At 42.5% G+C, this 15383-nt stretch overlaps 1 protein-coding gene across 3 annotated transcripts in view; it reads right to left on the bottom strand.

Moving 5' to 3' along the window:
• Positions 1–2625: 2625 nt before the first annotated feature.
• ZNF527 (zinc finger protein 527) overlaps positions 2626–15383 on the bottom strand; it is a 33926-nt gene continuing 21168 nt past the window's right edge. For 2 of the 3 annotated variants that reach the window (XM_010347999.2, XM_074386426.1), the window contains one exon: positions 11622–15246. In XM_010347999.2, the coding sequence (XP_010346301.2) occupies positions 13673–15246 (1574 nt within the window). In that variant the 3' untranslated portion in view covers positions 11622–13672. The other variant, XR_012513848.1, reaches the window with a different exon arrangement.

Genomic DNA, 15383 nt, shown 5'->3' with positions numbered 1-15383 from the left:
GGCCAGGTGTGGTGGCTCATGCCTGTAATCTCAGCACTTTTCTGGGTGTGGTGGCGCGCACCTGTAGTCCCAGCTCCTTGGGAAACTGAGGCAGGAGAATCACTTGAACCCAGGAGGCAGAGGTTGCAGTGAGCCCAGATCAGCCACTGCACCCCATTCTCTGGCAACAGAGCAAGACTCTGGTCTCTAAATAAATAAATACTTCCGTATGTGTTACTTATATACAAATTATCTCCAGAAAGGTAGATAAGACATATGATCCAGCAAAAGTAAATACCACATCCCTTGTTGGAAGACCTTACCCTTCTAGTCCATGGCCCTGTGTAAGCAGTGCCAAATACCACTTTGTCACAATTTAACAGCCCGATGTGACTGGCCAAAAAGGCCTCCTCCAGGCATGGAAGCTTACCAAAGACTATCACAGGCTGAATGCCAAGATCTCATCCTTGGCCCCTGCGGTGTTAGCTATTACCATCATTACCAAGACGGTGGAGGAACCTACTGGAGACGGATATGCAGCACGCGGTCACGCCATCTCACCAACCTGGTGATGGCATCACAGGCACATGGCCCGTCACAATCCTGCCTGAGACACACACGGTAACGCACGCACAGTGCCCCTACAAACAAGCTATTCCAGATGCACTGATGCAAACCTCATAGCAACACAAGACAAAAGACGCACACGCTCTCGTGAGCAGGCTCGGAACACGCTCCGGCTCGGAACACGCAAGCGCAGACCCGCCGAGGCAGACACCCGCGAACACCCACAGGCAACCCCAAAGACCGTCCTACAGCTCCCGGCCGGCACAGGCTGGCCTCTATGCAACATGCAACCGCCCTACCTGGTTCTCCCGGGTACAAGCAGCACCGCCTCGCACGCCTTCATTCACCCTGGGAACACGGGAACCGCAGCTCCAGGAGCAGGACTGGCCTGCAATGGCCTCTGGGAAATTAAACAGGGGCAAGGCGGGAAACGCTCGTCGCGAAGGGTTATGGGGCTCGTAGTTCAGAGGGCGAGGCCTGTGCTCCCAATGATGCAAACCGCGTGCAGGCCCAGATACTTCCTAGAGCCACAGCCCCGCGCCATCCCAGGGTTCAGCTGGAAGAACTAAGGCTGAGGCCCCAACCGCTGCCCCTGCGCCGGGAAAGAGCGATGTGGGGAGAGGAGGAGCCGAGCGGAGGGAGGAAGGGAGTGTTCTAAGGAGCTCCTGCCCACCAGCTCAGCTGAAGGTGCTGCTGTCAGGAAGACCGAGTAGTGGAGGCTACACCTGGGAGAGGAGCGCTCTGAGGATGCACGTCCAAGGAAACCAACGCTCTGAGGATGCACGTCCAAGGAAACCAACAAGCCAAGAAGTCAGACCTGCAATTCACCTTAATTTGGGCAGCTCACTGCATCATAACGGGGCTCAGAGGCTGCAGGATAAACTGGGGAGACTGTTTTCCTGGTGTCCCAAGCCATCCAGAACAGGAGAAAGCGACCGTGAGGAGTGAGGGAACAAAGATGAAAATGTCTCTCTTTAGAGGAGGTGAAACTCCTGATTCCCAGCTAGCAAGGGAAGCCTTCAGGGAACTCTATGTCAGGACAACCCATGATGCAAGTAGTCTTTCATGGGTGTCAGGCCCCTGGGGATTTAGTGAAGAGGGCATATTTGGTGATTTCCAGCACCAGGGCTCACCGACCTTTATCGCGTGTGCTACCCAAGGCAAGGCAATGGCTTCCTACGGCCAATATATGCTCAAATTTTCTGCAAGAGTTGGGGTATTTGACCTTTATCTTTGGTACCAGAACAAGCCAACTACCTGGGTGGTATGGAGGAAAGGATTCTCCGCTTGATGGCAGTGAGAAGGAAGGGTCAGCAAAAGGGACCAAGAACAAATGGTCCAGGACATAGTCCTTCCCAGCCTTCACCATGGCACAACCAGAAAATGGTAATATTTGTACGCCACACTGTAGTTGTAAAATTAGAGTATAGGTTAAGCTGATATAGCAAAGATCCTAAAATACATATTAAGTGACCCGAATACCATGTTTATTTCTGCCTCGTGTAAGAGTCTCAAGCTGAGCAGTCCAGGGCTGGTGGGATAAGCTCTGCCTTCCAGCATGAGTACTATCCGTCTTTGGGGCAAAGGGGGATGTTAAAATTCTCAGTAATTCCCAGCCAGTAGGGAAGGAGAGGTTAGAGGAAGCAGGCACAGTGCTTTCTAGGGTTGCAGTCTAGAAATTATGCTCATCCCTTTTGCTCACATTTGTTAAACTGCACTGCATAAAAATTAGAAACTGTTGTGCATCACAGGATATTATGAAGACAGTCAAAAGATAGCCTATAAGAATGAAGGAGATCCCAGCACTTTGGGAGGCCGAGGCGGGTGGATCACGAGGTCGAGAGATCGAGACCATCCTGGTCAACAAGGTGAAACCCCGTCTCTACTAAAAATACAAAAAGTTAGCTGGGCATGGTGGTGCGTGCCTGTAATCCCAGCTACTTAGGAGGCTGAGGCAGGAGAATTGCCTGAGCCCAGGAGGCGGAGGTTGTGGTGAGCCGAGATCGCGCCATTGCACTCCAGCCTGGGTAACAAGAGCGAAACTCCGTCTCAAAAAAAAAAAAAAAAAAAAAAAAAAAAAAAAAGAATGAAGGAGGGCTGGGTGTGGTGGCTCATACCTGTAATCCCAGCACTTTGGGAGGCCGAGGCGGGCAGATCACGAGGTCAAGAGATCAAGACCATCCTGGCCAACAGGGTGAAACCCCATCTCTATTAAAAATATGAAAATTAGCTGGGTGTGGTGGCACGAACCTGTAGTCCCAGCTACTCAGAAGGCTGAGGCAGGAAATCGCTTGAGACCGGAAGGCAGAGGTTGCAGTGAGCCAAGGTCGCGCCATTGCACTCCAGCCTGGCAACAGAGCGAGACTTCATCTCAAAAAAAAAAAACAAAGAATAAAGTAAAATATTTGCAAATCAGATATAGGATAAGCGTCTATTAATCTAACACATATTAAGATTTCTTTGTGACTCAACAGTGAAAAGACAAAAAAAATTAAACTTTGGGTAAAAGACATGAGTAGACATCTAGCCAAAGAAGACATGCAAATGACCGATAAGCATATGAAAAGATGTTTGACATCACTAGTCATTAGTGAAATGTAAATGAAAACCACAGTAAGGTACCACTTCACATCCACTAGAATGGCAATAATCAAAGAAGGAACAGTGTTAGTGAGGATGCGAAGATACTGGAAAACTGGTACATTGTTGGTGGGAATGTAAAATAGTTCAGCCACTGTAGAAAATGACTTGGCAGTTCCTCAGGAAATTAAACAGTGAATTACCATATGACGTAATGATTCTAACCCTAAGTATATACCCAAAAGAACTGAAAACAAGAACATGCACACACATGTTCATGGCTGCACTATTTACAATAGCCAAAAGGTGGAAATAACCCAGATGCCGTTCAACAGATGAATAAAGTTACCAGGTCACCAAATAAAGACAAAATTACCAGTTGTGGTAATTCATACAATGGAATATTACTCAGCCATTAAAAAAAAAAAAAAAGTGGCCAGGTGCAATGGCTCATGCCTGTAATTCCAACATTTTGGGAGGCCAAGGTGATCACAAGGTCAGGAGTTTGAGACCAGCCTGACCAACATGGTGAAACCCCGTCTCTAAACACAAAAATTAGCTGCGTGTGGTGGCGTGTGCCTGTAATCCCAGCTACTCAGGAGATTGAGACAAGAGAGTTCGCTTGAATCTGGGAGCCTGAGGTTGCAGTGAGCTGAGACTGGGCCTGGGCTACAGAGCAGACTCCGTCTTTTTTTTTCTTTTAAAGAACAAAGTATGGATAATGCCACAACATGGATGAAGCTGCAAAATATTACACTAAAGAAGGTAGATACAAAAAGTTTCATATGGCATGATACAATTTAAACGAAATATCTAAAAATTTTTTAAAAGCCATAGAGATAGAACACAGATTAGCAGTTACTAGGGAACAGAGGAAGGGAAGAATGGGGGAGAAACTGCTTAATTAAAAAGCAGTTTTCCTTTGGAGTGATGCAAACGTTTTGGAATTAGAGGTGGCTGTTGCACAACACTGGGAATGTTCTAAATGCCACTGAATTGTTCACTTTAAAATGATTACTTTCATATTATGTGATTTTTACTCAATAAATTTATTTTAAAAGTGTAAATGGTCTAAACATCCCAATAAACAGATTTTCAGGCTAAATTGTTAAAAAGCACCCAACTGTATAATGCCTATGAGAAGCCCATTTTAAATAGAGAGAAGATGGTCGGGCATGGTGGCTCACACCTGTAATCCCAGCACTTTGGGAGGCCAAGGTGGGTGGATCAGCTGAGGTCAGGAGTTCGAGACTAGCCTGGCCAACATAGTGAAACCCTGTCTCTCCTAAAAATACAAAAATTAGCCAGGTGTGCGGGTGTGCACCTTTAATCTCAGCTACTCAGGAGGCTGAGACAGGAGAATCACTTGAACCCAGGAGGCCAAGGTTGCAGTGAGCCAAGATCGTGCCACTGCACTGTAGCCTGGGTGACAGAGGAAGACTCTGTCTCGAAAAAAAAAAAAAGAAGAAGAAGAAAGAAAAGGAAAAAAAAAAAGAAAACTATTGAAGGAGCTGCATGGCTTCTCTTAATTGCTTTTAGTAAAATGTGAGAAAGGAGGAAAAAAGCAAAGACATAATTTATAGTTAAAAGTGACGCAGAATATAAAGATTTGAAAATTTTTCAGCTTGGCCATGGAAAGAATAAAAAAGGGTATTTCAATGAGAAAACCCAAGGGTGTGGCTAACTGGCATTTTGGTAAGATTAGTATGGCTAGAAGGCAGCCAGGTGCTCTTCATCAAAATAGTGGGAGAATGACCCTAGAGACATTTTAGAGATCTTTGAGGTTGCCATGCCCACCAAAGGCCCAGAAGCTTTGAGGGCAGAAAGGTTTTGAGAGAGAAGCCCAGGGTGCCCATGGGACCTTGATGCTCACTGCCTAGGGCTGCCTCAGGTCTCTGCTCCCTGCATTCCAGCAGAGCACTCCTCAGCTGCCTCTGTTGTGGCTCAAGCTGACTGACCCAGGATGTGACTTTGGTTGCTGCTCCAGAGGGCACAGTGGTGAGCTTTGGTAATGGCCACATGGTGCTATTTCTGCAGGTGTGCAGTGCAAGAGCCATGGAGGCATGGCTTCCTCCACTTAGATTTTAAAGTATGTCTTGGCCAGGCTCAGTGGCTCACGCCTGTAATCCCAGCACTTTGGGAGGCCAAGGAGGGTGGATCGCAAGGTCAGGAGTTCAAGACCAACCTGAACAACATGGTGAAACCCTGTTTCCACTAAAAATAGAAAAATTAGCCAGGCCTGGTGGCACACACCTGTAATCCCAGCTACTCAGGAGGGTGAGGCAGGAGAATTGCTCGAAACCGGGAGGCAAAGGTTGCAGTGAGCCGAGATCCTGCCACTGCACTCCAGCCTCGGAAACAGTGAGACTCCGTCTCCAAAAATAATTTTTAAAAAAGGAATGTCTTGGACAGCCTCAGGGCCACTACAGAGAGTCTCCACAGACCCCAGACGGTAGAGCCACCCGTGTGCATCACCAGCCTGGAAAAGCTGCAGGCATCCAACTTTAACCTGTGAGAGCTGAAGACCGGGCTGCACCCAGCAAAGCCATGGAGGCGGGGCTGCTCCGGGATTTGGGGGCCTAGCTCCTTCCCTAGCGTGTGAAGGTAGGACATGAAGTCAAGGATTATTCTCAAGCATAAAGATTGAATACCGTTGGCCCTTTTGTGTTTTGGATTTTGTTGAGACCTATTACATTTCTCTTCTTTCCTATTTCTCCTTTGGAATCAAAATGTCTACCTTGTGTCATTGTATTTTGAAAGCACATTACTTGTTTGATTTCATAGGCTTACAGCTGGAGGTAGATTTGCCTCAGAATGAATTGTGCCTTGCATCTTACCTAAATCTGATTTGGATGAGACTCTGGACTTTAGACTTTTGAGATGATCATGGAATGAGTTAAGATTTGGGGGCTATTAAGATGGAATCAATGCATTTTTGATGTGAGAAAAACAAGAATTTGGGGAGGAGGCTACAGCTGGACTGCTACGGTTTGAATGGTGTGTCCCCTCCAAAATTCATAGGTTAAAGTCTTATCTCCAACGTTACAGTATTAAGAGGTGGGGCCTTTAAGAGGTAATTAAGTCATGAGAGCAAAGTCCTCATGGATGGGATTAGAACTCATATACCTTAGAAATAAACATGACAGTTATGAAAATTGATCACATATGAGGCAGTAAAGGAAGCTTCATTCAATTCCAGAGAATAAATGCAAACATCTGACTATCCAGCAATAGCATTAGAAAAAGATAACAAAAAGCCAAGCCTTTTGAATTAAAAAAGAATACAAAAATTACAAAACATGAGGGGCCGGGCGCGGTGGCTCAAGCCTGTAATCCCAGCACTTTGGGAGGCTGAGGCGGGTGGATCATGAGGTCAAGAGACCGAGACCATCCTGGTCAACATAGTGAAACCCCGTCTCTACTAAAAATATAAAAAAATTAGCTGGGCATGGTGGCACATGCCTGTAATCCCAGCTACTCAGGAGGCTGAGGCAGGAGAATTGCCTGAACCCAGGAGGCGGAGGTTGCGGTGAGCCAAGATCGCGCCATTGCACTCCAGCCTGGGTAACAAGAGCAAAACTCTGTCTAAAAAAAAAAAAAAAAAAAAATTACAAAACATGAAAATGAATAGCAATGAAAACAATAAATGCCAAAATTGTGAGACATAGCTTATATAGTATTTAGAGGAAATTTTAGCTTTAAATAACATTTGTCAAGAAAAATAAAAATCAAATTCTCAATTTAAAAGTGTGGAGTAGGAAGACACAGCACACTGAAAGAAAGGAAAAAGAAATTATAAAGATAAATCAATAAAATAGAGAATTAGAAAGAGGTGAAAAGGTTAACAAAACTGTGATAGGGCTTTGAAAAGACCAATGATCAATAAGCTGCATCAACCTCTGTTAAGGCTGATCTTCAAAAAATGAGCAAACACTCAAATAAGAAAATGAAAAAGATGAAATAAGAAACATGAAGTTAAAATACTGAAAAATGTTATAAAGGACTATTTGTAGGAAAAATTGATAACTTAAATTCAAATCAACATTTGAATAAACCTAATAAACTGAAGTCATATATAGAGAAACTCCTTCTGGGAAAAAAAGTATCAAGGCCAGATGGATTTATAACTAAGTCTTAACATTTATGAATGGATTTGATAAGTGATAAACAGGGTAAGAATAAACAGTTCAGGCCGGGCGCAGTGGCTCACACCTGTAATCCCAGCACTTTGGGAGGCCAAGGCGGGTGGATCACGAGGTCAAGAGATCGAGGCCATCCTGGTCAACATGGTGAAACCCTGTCTCTTCTAAAAATACAAAAAATTAGCTGGGCATGGTGGCGCATGCCTGTAATCCCAGCTGCTCAGGAGGCTAAGGCAGGAGAATTGCCGGAACCCAGGAGGCAGAGGTTGCGGTGAGCTGAGATCACGCCATTGCACTCCAGCCTGGGTAACAAGAGCAAAACTCCGTCTCAAAAAAAAAAAAAAAAAAAAAAAAAAAGAATAAACAGTTCAGGCCATGCGAGGTGGCTCAGGCCTATAATCCCATCACTTTGGGAGGCCAAGGTGGATGGATCACCTGAGGATGGGAGTTCAAGACCAGCGTGATCAACATGGAGAAACTCCATGTCTACTAAAAATACAAAATTTGCCAGTCATGGTGGCACATGCCTGTAATCCCAACTACTCGGGAGCCTGAGGCAGGAGAATCACTTGAACCTGGGAGGGAGAGGTTGCAGCAAGCCGAGGTCATGATGAGATCACACCACTGCATTCCAGCCTGGGCAACAAGAGTGAAACTCCATCTCAAAAAAAAAAAGAAGAAGAAAAAAACACTTCATTGAAAGTGTCCAGATGAGTGACAAGTATACAGAGATGTGCTCTAATTCTTAACAATGCAAACTAACACATTTCAAGAACAAGCATTTGCAAGGATGTAGAAGAGGTGCTGCTGGAGAGGATGTAAACAGTTGGAGCCATTCTAGAAAGCAATCTAGTTTTCCTGGTAAAATTAACTGTACAAAAACTCTTTATCCCACTAGCCAAGTGCTGGGCAAATAGTCTAATCTAGTTCAGGTCCACAAGGAGAATACATCCCAGAATATTCTTTGTGGCAGCCAGGAGTTATACCCATCACTACAGGAATAGGTAAGTAGAATGTAGTAAATATACAGGATGAATTACTACACAAACGTTAGAAGTGATAAACAGCATGAGAGCACTGTGCACAGAGAAATGTGAAAAATCTAAAAATCAATTCTCACTAGAAAAAAAATGAATCTGTAGCATAGTACCATTAGTGTAAATTTTAAACACATAACATATGACCTATCTGGTAGGAAACACATATTCATTTAAGAATGCATATCAAGGCCGGGCGCGGTGGCTCAAGCCTGTAATCCCAGCACTTTGGGAGGCCGAGGCGGGTGGATCACGAGGTCGAGAGATCGAGACCAACCATGGTCAACATGGTGAAACCCCGTCTCTACTAAAAATATAAAAAATTAGCTGGGCATGGTGGTGCGTGCCTATAATCCCAGCTACTCAGGAGGCTGAGGCAGGAGAATTGCCTGAACCCAGGAGGCGGAGGTTGCGGTGAGCCGAGATCGCGCCATTGCACTCCAGCCTGGGTAACAAGAGCGAAACGCCGTCTCAAAAAAAAAAAAAAAAAAGAATGCATATCAAACATACCTGTATACGCCTATGAAGAAGAATAGGACTGGGACTTATGGAGGGGGAAACAAACCAAGAAATTAGTGTCACAGTAAATTACTTTGATAACATACTACAAATTGAAGTATGAAAAAAATCAATGAAAAATGAAAAACAACAACAACAACAACAACAAAAAGAAACAAGAGTCATGCTTGTCTTTTTCTTTCCCTGGCCTCTGTTAATAAAAGTCAGCCTCCTGGCTGGACACCTATAATCCCAGCACTTTGGGAGGCTGAGGTGGGTGGATCACCTGAGGTCAGGAGTTCAAGACCACCTTGGCCAACATGGTGAAACCTCATCTCTGCTAAAAATATAAAAATTAGCTGTTAGCTGGGCATGGTAGCAGGCACCTATAATCCCAGCTACACAGGAGGCTGAGGCAGGAGGATCACTTGAATCCGAGAGGCAGAGGTTGCAGTGAGCTGAGACTGCACCATTGCACTCCAGCCTGAGCAACAAGAGCACAACTCCATCTTAAAAAAAAAAAAAAAAATCCAAACAGAGAGAGTGCTGAGAGACTCTAGAGCTGCAGTTACCACTCCGGGATCAGAAAGATGGGCTGCGGCCACTGCCATTTGTGACTCAACACATGTATGGAGAGGCAGGACGTGGGCTGAATTCACAGTTCTGTCCCCCATGAGTAGCTGGCTTTCAGGGACACAATCCAACTCCTTGTGATTGATTTTATCACTAATAATAACCGCATTGTTAACTATTTACAAATATTACATGCTTTCAATTAATCCTCACAAAAATTCAAAAGGCTAGAATTACGATTTGTTTTACAGATAACTAAACTGAGCCTGAATCACTTCTTCAAGTCTCCTGACAAAGAGTTGGTATCTATATGTAGATGTAACTCCAAAGTCCCCTAACTGTCCCAATGTGAAAAGAGCAGATCCTTTCACTACTTTTTCTGGAAGAAGATGTGAGGAATTACTGTGTAAATGCCTGTCTGAGAAAGCTATCCAGGAAGGTGGCTTATTCCCATTAGTGAAGTATCGCCACCTCACGGCTTCCAGGAATCCACTTTTCTCCACCGTCCAATTCATTACCTCCCTGTCTTGAGTTTTGTGAACAAAGTTGAAAATCTTAGTAGGGTGTAACAAAATATATTGAGAAAGAACTAGAAATCAGCATGAAACCATGTTCTATAAAGGAAACATTTTTCCCCCAGCGACCTCTAAAAGGGACTCAATCATAATGGCAGCAATTTTGTCCAAAATACACGTGCTGGAGGGAGCAGAGTTTGCTTAAAGTAATCCCCAGTGGCTAAATTGTGTCAATTAAGCATCAATATTAAATACATTATAATTAAGTGAAATTTGCCTAGACTGTAAAAGGCCATAAATTCATCTGAGTCAAATGTGTTAAAATGTAACACACAAGCCGGGCGCGGTGGCTCAAGCCTGTAATCCCAGCACTTTGGTAGGCTGAGGCGGGTGGATCACGAGGTCAGGAGATCGAGACTATCCTGGTCAACACGGTGAAACCCCATCTCTACTAAAAATACAAAAAAATTAGCTGGGCATGGTGGTGCGTGCCTGTAATCCCAGCTACTCAGGAGGCTGAGGCAGGAGAATTGCCTGAACCCAGGAGGCGGAGGTTGCGGTGAGCCGAGATCGCGCCATTGCACTCCAGCCTGGGTAACAAGAGCGAAACTCCATCTCAAAAAAAAAAAAAAAAAAAAAATGTAACACACAAATATGTAGACATGATACAGGAAAATAAATAAAGTGTAAATTTATGTATACCAATGTAAAGTTATATATATTCCCATTAGTTATAAAGGCATATAAATATGTCTATAGGTGTGTATATGTAGTTTGGATAGATGGATGGATAGGCAGGTAGGTAGACAGACCGACAGACAGAGATCTCTCTCTCAGGTCTTCACTCAAAAGTTAACTTCAGAAGGGGCCTTCCCTGGCTCCCCACCCCTTCCTTCATCTTTTTCTCCTTAGAATTTACTCACTTATATCTTTTACCTATACATCTTTTTCATTGTCTTCCTCATTAGAAATTAGCTCTCTGAAGGCAGAAATTTTTTGTCTGTTTGGTTCACTGCTGTATCTCCATTGCTTAGACTAGAACAAAGTCTGGCACACATTAGGCACTTAATACAAAAAATTTAAATGAAATATACATCTTCAGATAACATATACACACACATAAACAGAAACCTCCAGATGGTACTAATAAAAATCAAATATTAATAAAGCATAAATTTTCACTAATGCTAAGAGATCAGGTCAATAGATCACAAGACAATGGGTTGTAGAGTGGAAGACAATATTTGGCACCTCACTGTAAGAAGAAACATTGCAAAATACAAAAACTTATGCTAAAGACATGGGTATAAAAGATTTTATCAACACTGTAAGCGAAGTTTAACTGCATAAACAGAATGAACCAGTGGCTTAGGTTGTCACTCTAGAGGATGAATCAGGTGCCATACTTAGATCAAAAATCAATTAGTAACTGGGCACAGTGGCTCACCCCTGTAATCTCAGCACTTTGGGAGGCCTCTAATTCCATGAGGCCGAGGTGGACAAATCACTTCAGGCCAGGAGTTCAAGACCAGCCTGGGCAACATGGCGAAACTCCGACTCTACAAAAAAAACACAAAACCTAGCCAGGTATAGTGGAGCATACCTGTAGTCCCAGCTACTCAGGAGGCTGAGGTGGGAGGGTCACTTGAGCCTGGGAAGTTGAGGCTGCAGTGAGCCATGATTGTGTCACCGCATTCAGCCTGGGTAACAGAGTGAGACTGTCTCAAAAAAAAAAAAAAAAAAAAAAAATCAATTAGTGAGTAACTCAGACTCTTTACTGGTCTGAGTCATTCTTCAAGTTTGGTAAGTTTACTGTAACCTTGTGAAACTTTCTGAAATAAATTATTATTTAGTGCTTAGAAATTACAAAAATAAATATCCCCCGTACCTCCAGGAAATACAATTTAAAAATAAAGAAATGATGACATAAATTAAGCTTATGATATTAATGTTTTAGATTAGATGTAACATAAGTTTGGAAATATTTTATAATCATATTCTGTTCAAGGTTTGAAGTATTGAGTCACTAAATCTGTATTTTCAGCTGTTTAAAGGGAATTTGAATATTTATGAAAAATAAATTTCAGATTTTTATTAAAGTATAAATTTAATATTAAACTAATTATACATACATATAAATCCTTGATTCCTTCCTCATTCACTTGTTCTGATATGTTTTTATAGAAGTTCTTCAGGCAATGCCCAACATTCTTACTGGTTCTGACTGTTCAAGATGGCCCAGCTGCCATATCACCAGTTTATTTCCCTACGTCCATTCAGATAAAAAAGAAATGCATTGCCTCACAACTTCATCTTCCTCATTACTCCCAATAATGGAAATTATTTAGTCTCTAACAATTTTAGGCATTAACTGCTTTACTTTTACCATTTGTTAAAAACAACTCACTCTATCTGCCAGCAGTATCTATGTCTGATATCTCCAGCTGCAAAGAAGTTATCCATAAAGTTATTAAACCAAATTTAGAGCCCACCCACAAAAGATCTCATTTACAATTTTATTATATTTTGCCACAGAATATGTTTAGACCCATACTGAAAGAAGAAAATTAAGGTCTTCCTTGAAAATGAAGAACTATATTAAACAAATGAAAGCATTATTCTCTTAGCCATCCATTCTCTCTTTACAGGCATATGGTGACTCACTGTGACAAATGATTTTAACTCCTTAAGGGAGAGCCTGTTAGAGAATTTTACTTGGTGAATTTTATAATATTCATCCATATTGTGAAAAAAAAACTAAGAAACACTAAGATAATTTATTGACAAGTAAAATCTAACAATTATCTCGGCTTTGTGGAGGCTGTATATTCAACTTTCATAAACTTGTTATATCATAGGTTTTCTCTTCAGAATAAACAACTATGCCATGTAAAAAATTAAGGCTTTCTCATATGTATAGCAAACACAGAATGTGTGAATCAGTACTCTAATTTCATGAGGCAAAAATCTAATCCAAATTAAGCAAAAAAAAAAAAAAAAAGAAAAAGAAATTTATTGGATCACAAAAAAAGAAAAAGGATGGTGTAGCTGTCAAGAATGGCTGGATCCAGGAGATCAAACAGTATCATCAGATTTCCGCCTCTCATCTCCATTTTCCTGTTAGATTTCTCTTTGGGAAAGTTTTCCTCATGAGTGGCAAAAAGGCTACGGTTGAGTTTTAAATCTTATTAAATCCTTGAAACTTGCAATTCCAGAAAAAAATCTCTCTTACTACCCATAGCAATACCCCCAAAGGACTTCACTGATCCACACAGAGCCATCTGCCAGTCCCGTATCACTAGGTTGCGGGATATAATTGGCCAGCCTGTGACCAATCACGCCTGTAATCCCACACTTTGGGAGGCGGAGGTGGATCACCTGAAGTCAGGAGTTTGAGACCAGCCTAACCAATGTGGTGAAACTCCATCTCTACTAAAAATACAAAAATTAGCCAGGTATGGTGGTGGGCACCTGTAATCCCAGCTACTCAGGAGGCTGAGGCAGGAGGATTGCTTGAACCCAGGAGGTGCAGGCTGCAGTGAGCCAAAATGGCACCACGCACTCCAGCCTGGGCAACAGAGCAAGACTCTGTCTCAAAAAACAAACAACAACAACAACAACAACAAAGTAACGGACATCTACTAATGAGCTACTTCAAATAATGGATACTGATAAACTGAAATATGAACTACATTCAAAGAATTACTAACCAAAAAGAACTCACTAATATTCAATGAGGACTGACGGCAACCCAGTGTTTTCTTTCCTATACTTGTTGTAATCAGAGTGCTTCTCTATTATGAATTCTCTGATGTCGTCTAAGGGCTGAGACACAGCTAAAATTACTCCCACATTCATTACATTTATAAGGTTTTTCTCCAGCATGAATTCTCTGGTGTAGCCTTAGGGACAAGATCTGATGAAAAGCCTTCCCACATTCATTACATACGTAGGGTTTCTCTCCGGTATGAATTCTCTGATGGTGATTAAGATAAGAGCCACAACTGAAGGCCTTCCCACATTTGTTACATTCATAGGGCTTCTCTCCTGCATGACTTCTCTTGTGGTGAATTAGAACTAAAGCATCACTGAAGGCTTTCCCACATTTACTGCATTCAAATGGTCTCTCTCCAGTATGAATTCTATGATGCCGATTCAGTTGTGAGTCAGTCCTGAAAAACTTCCCACATTTGACGCACTCATAGGGCTTTTCTCCGGTGTGAATTCTCTGATGTTGATTAAGGTGTGAACGATAGCCAAAGGTCTTCCCACATTCACTGCATTTGAAAGGTTTCTCTCCTGTGTGAATTCTTTGATGCAGAGTAAGGGCTATGCGTCTGCTGAAGGCTTTTCCACACTGATTACATTCATAGGGTTTCTCTCCGGTGTGAATCCTCTGATGTTGGTTAAGGTGTGCACTCTGTCGGAAGGCTTTGTTGCATTCCTTACATTCATATGGTTTCTCACCTGTGTGAATTCTCTGATGTTCAACGAGGAAGGCATAACGGCTAAAGGCCTTCCCACATTCACTGCATGCAAACGGTTTCTCTCCAGTGTGGATCCTCTGATGTTGAGCAAGGTGTGCACTCTGTCTGAAGGCTTTGTTACATTCCTTACATTCATAAGGTTTCTCCCCAATATGAGTTCTTTGATGTTCACTGAGAAAGAAGTCATGGCTAAATGCTTTTCCACAGTCATTGCATGCATACGGTTTCTCTCCACTGTGAATTCTCTGAGGTTGAGTGAAGAACGAGTAACAGCTAAAGGCATCACCACATTCATCATATCCATGGGGTAACTTTCCAAAATGAGTGGTGTGATGTTGAGTAAGTAAAGAGTGGAAACTTAAGAGATTTGAAAAATCATTTCTTTCATAAGGTTTCTCACTAAGAGGAATTCCTATATCTTTACTAAAGTATGTACTCTGGTCGAATTCTTCACATTCATTACCTATCAAAGATTCCCTCTCAGCACAGAGGCTTTTATATTCAATTATGACTGAATTTTGGGGGAAGATTTTATCATAAATATCAAATTTATGTACTTGCCGTATGGTAGGAACTTTCTGTTGTCTTAAAAATCCTGATTTCAGGGGTGTGTTTCTCCCAGAATTACTATATTCATTGTCTCTTTCCCCAGTAGAGATTTCCTTAACAGCTATCACTTGCATGAAATGCTTCTCCTCATTTCCCTGATGTAGCTCAAATTCACCCTTGTATTTCCAGGCTTCTCTGAAACTGCAGCAGTCAAGGCCATGACTTGCTAGCCTTTCCATTACCACCTCCTGGGATATTTCATTTTCCTCAGTGAACCATTTTGGAGATAATTCCTTGATTTCACACCAAGACTCCCAGTCTGAAAAACATCAAGAAAGCAAATGTCTCCTTTGTTCTTTTGCTACGAGGAAGAAAACGTTATAGAAATGGAAGAATTTAACTGGGGAGAAGGAGGGTAGAAAGTACGTGGTTCTAACATCTCCTAAATGTGGCCAT

Source organism: Saimiri boliviensis, chromosome 14 (assembly GCF_048565385.1).
Source record: "Saimiri boliviensis isolate mSaiBol1 chromosome 14, mSaiBol1.pri, whole genome shotgun sequence".
Classification (NCBI taxonomy): Eukaryota; Metazoa; Chordata; class Mammalia; order Primates; family Cebidae; genus Saimiri; species Saimiri boliviensis.
The sequence above is the reverse complement of the archived record's forward strand: the minus strand, read 5'-3'. Positions and strand labels throughout refer to the sequence as shown.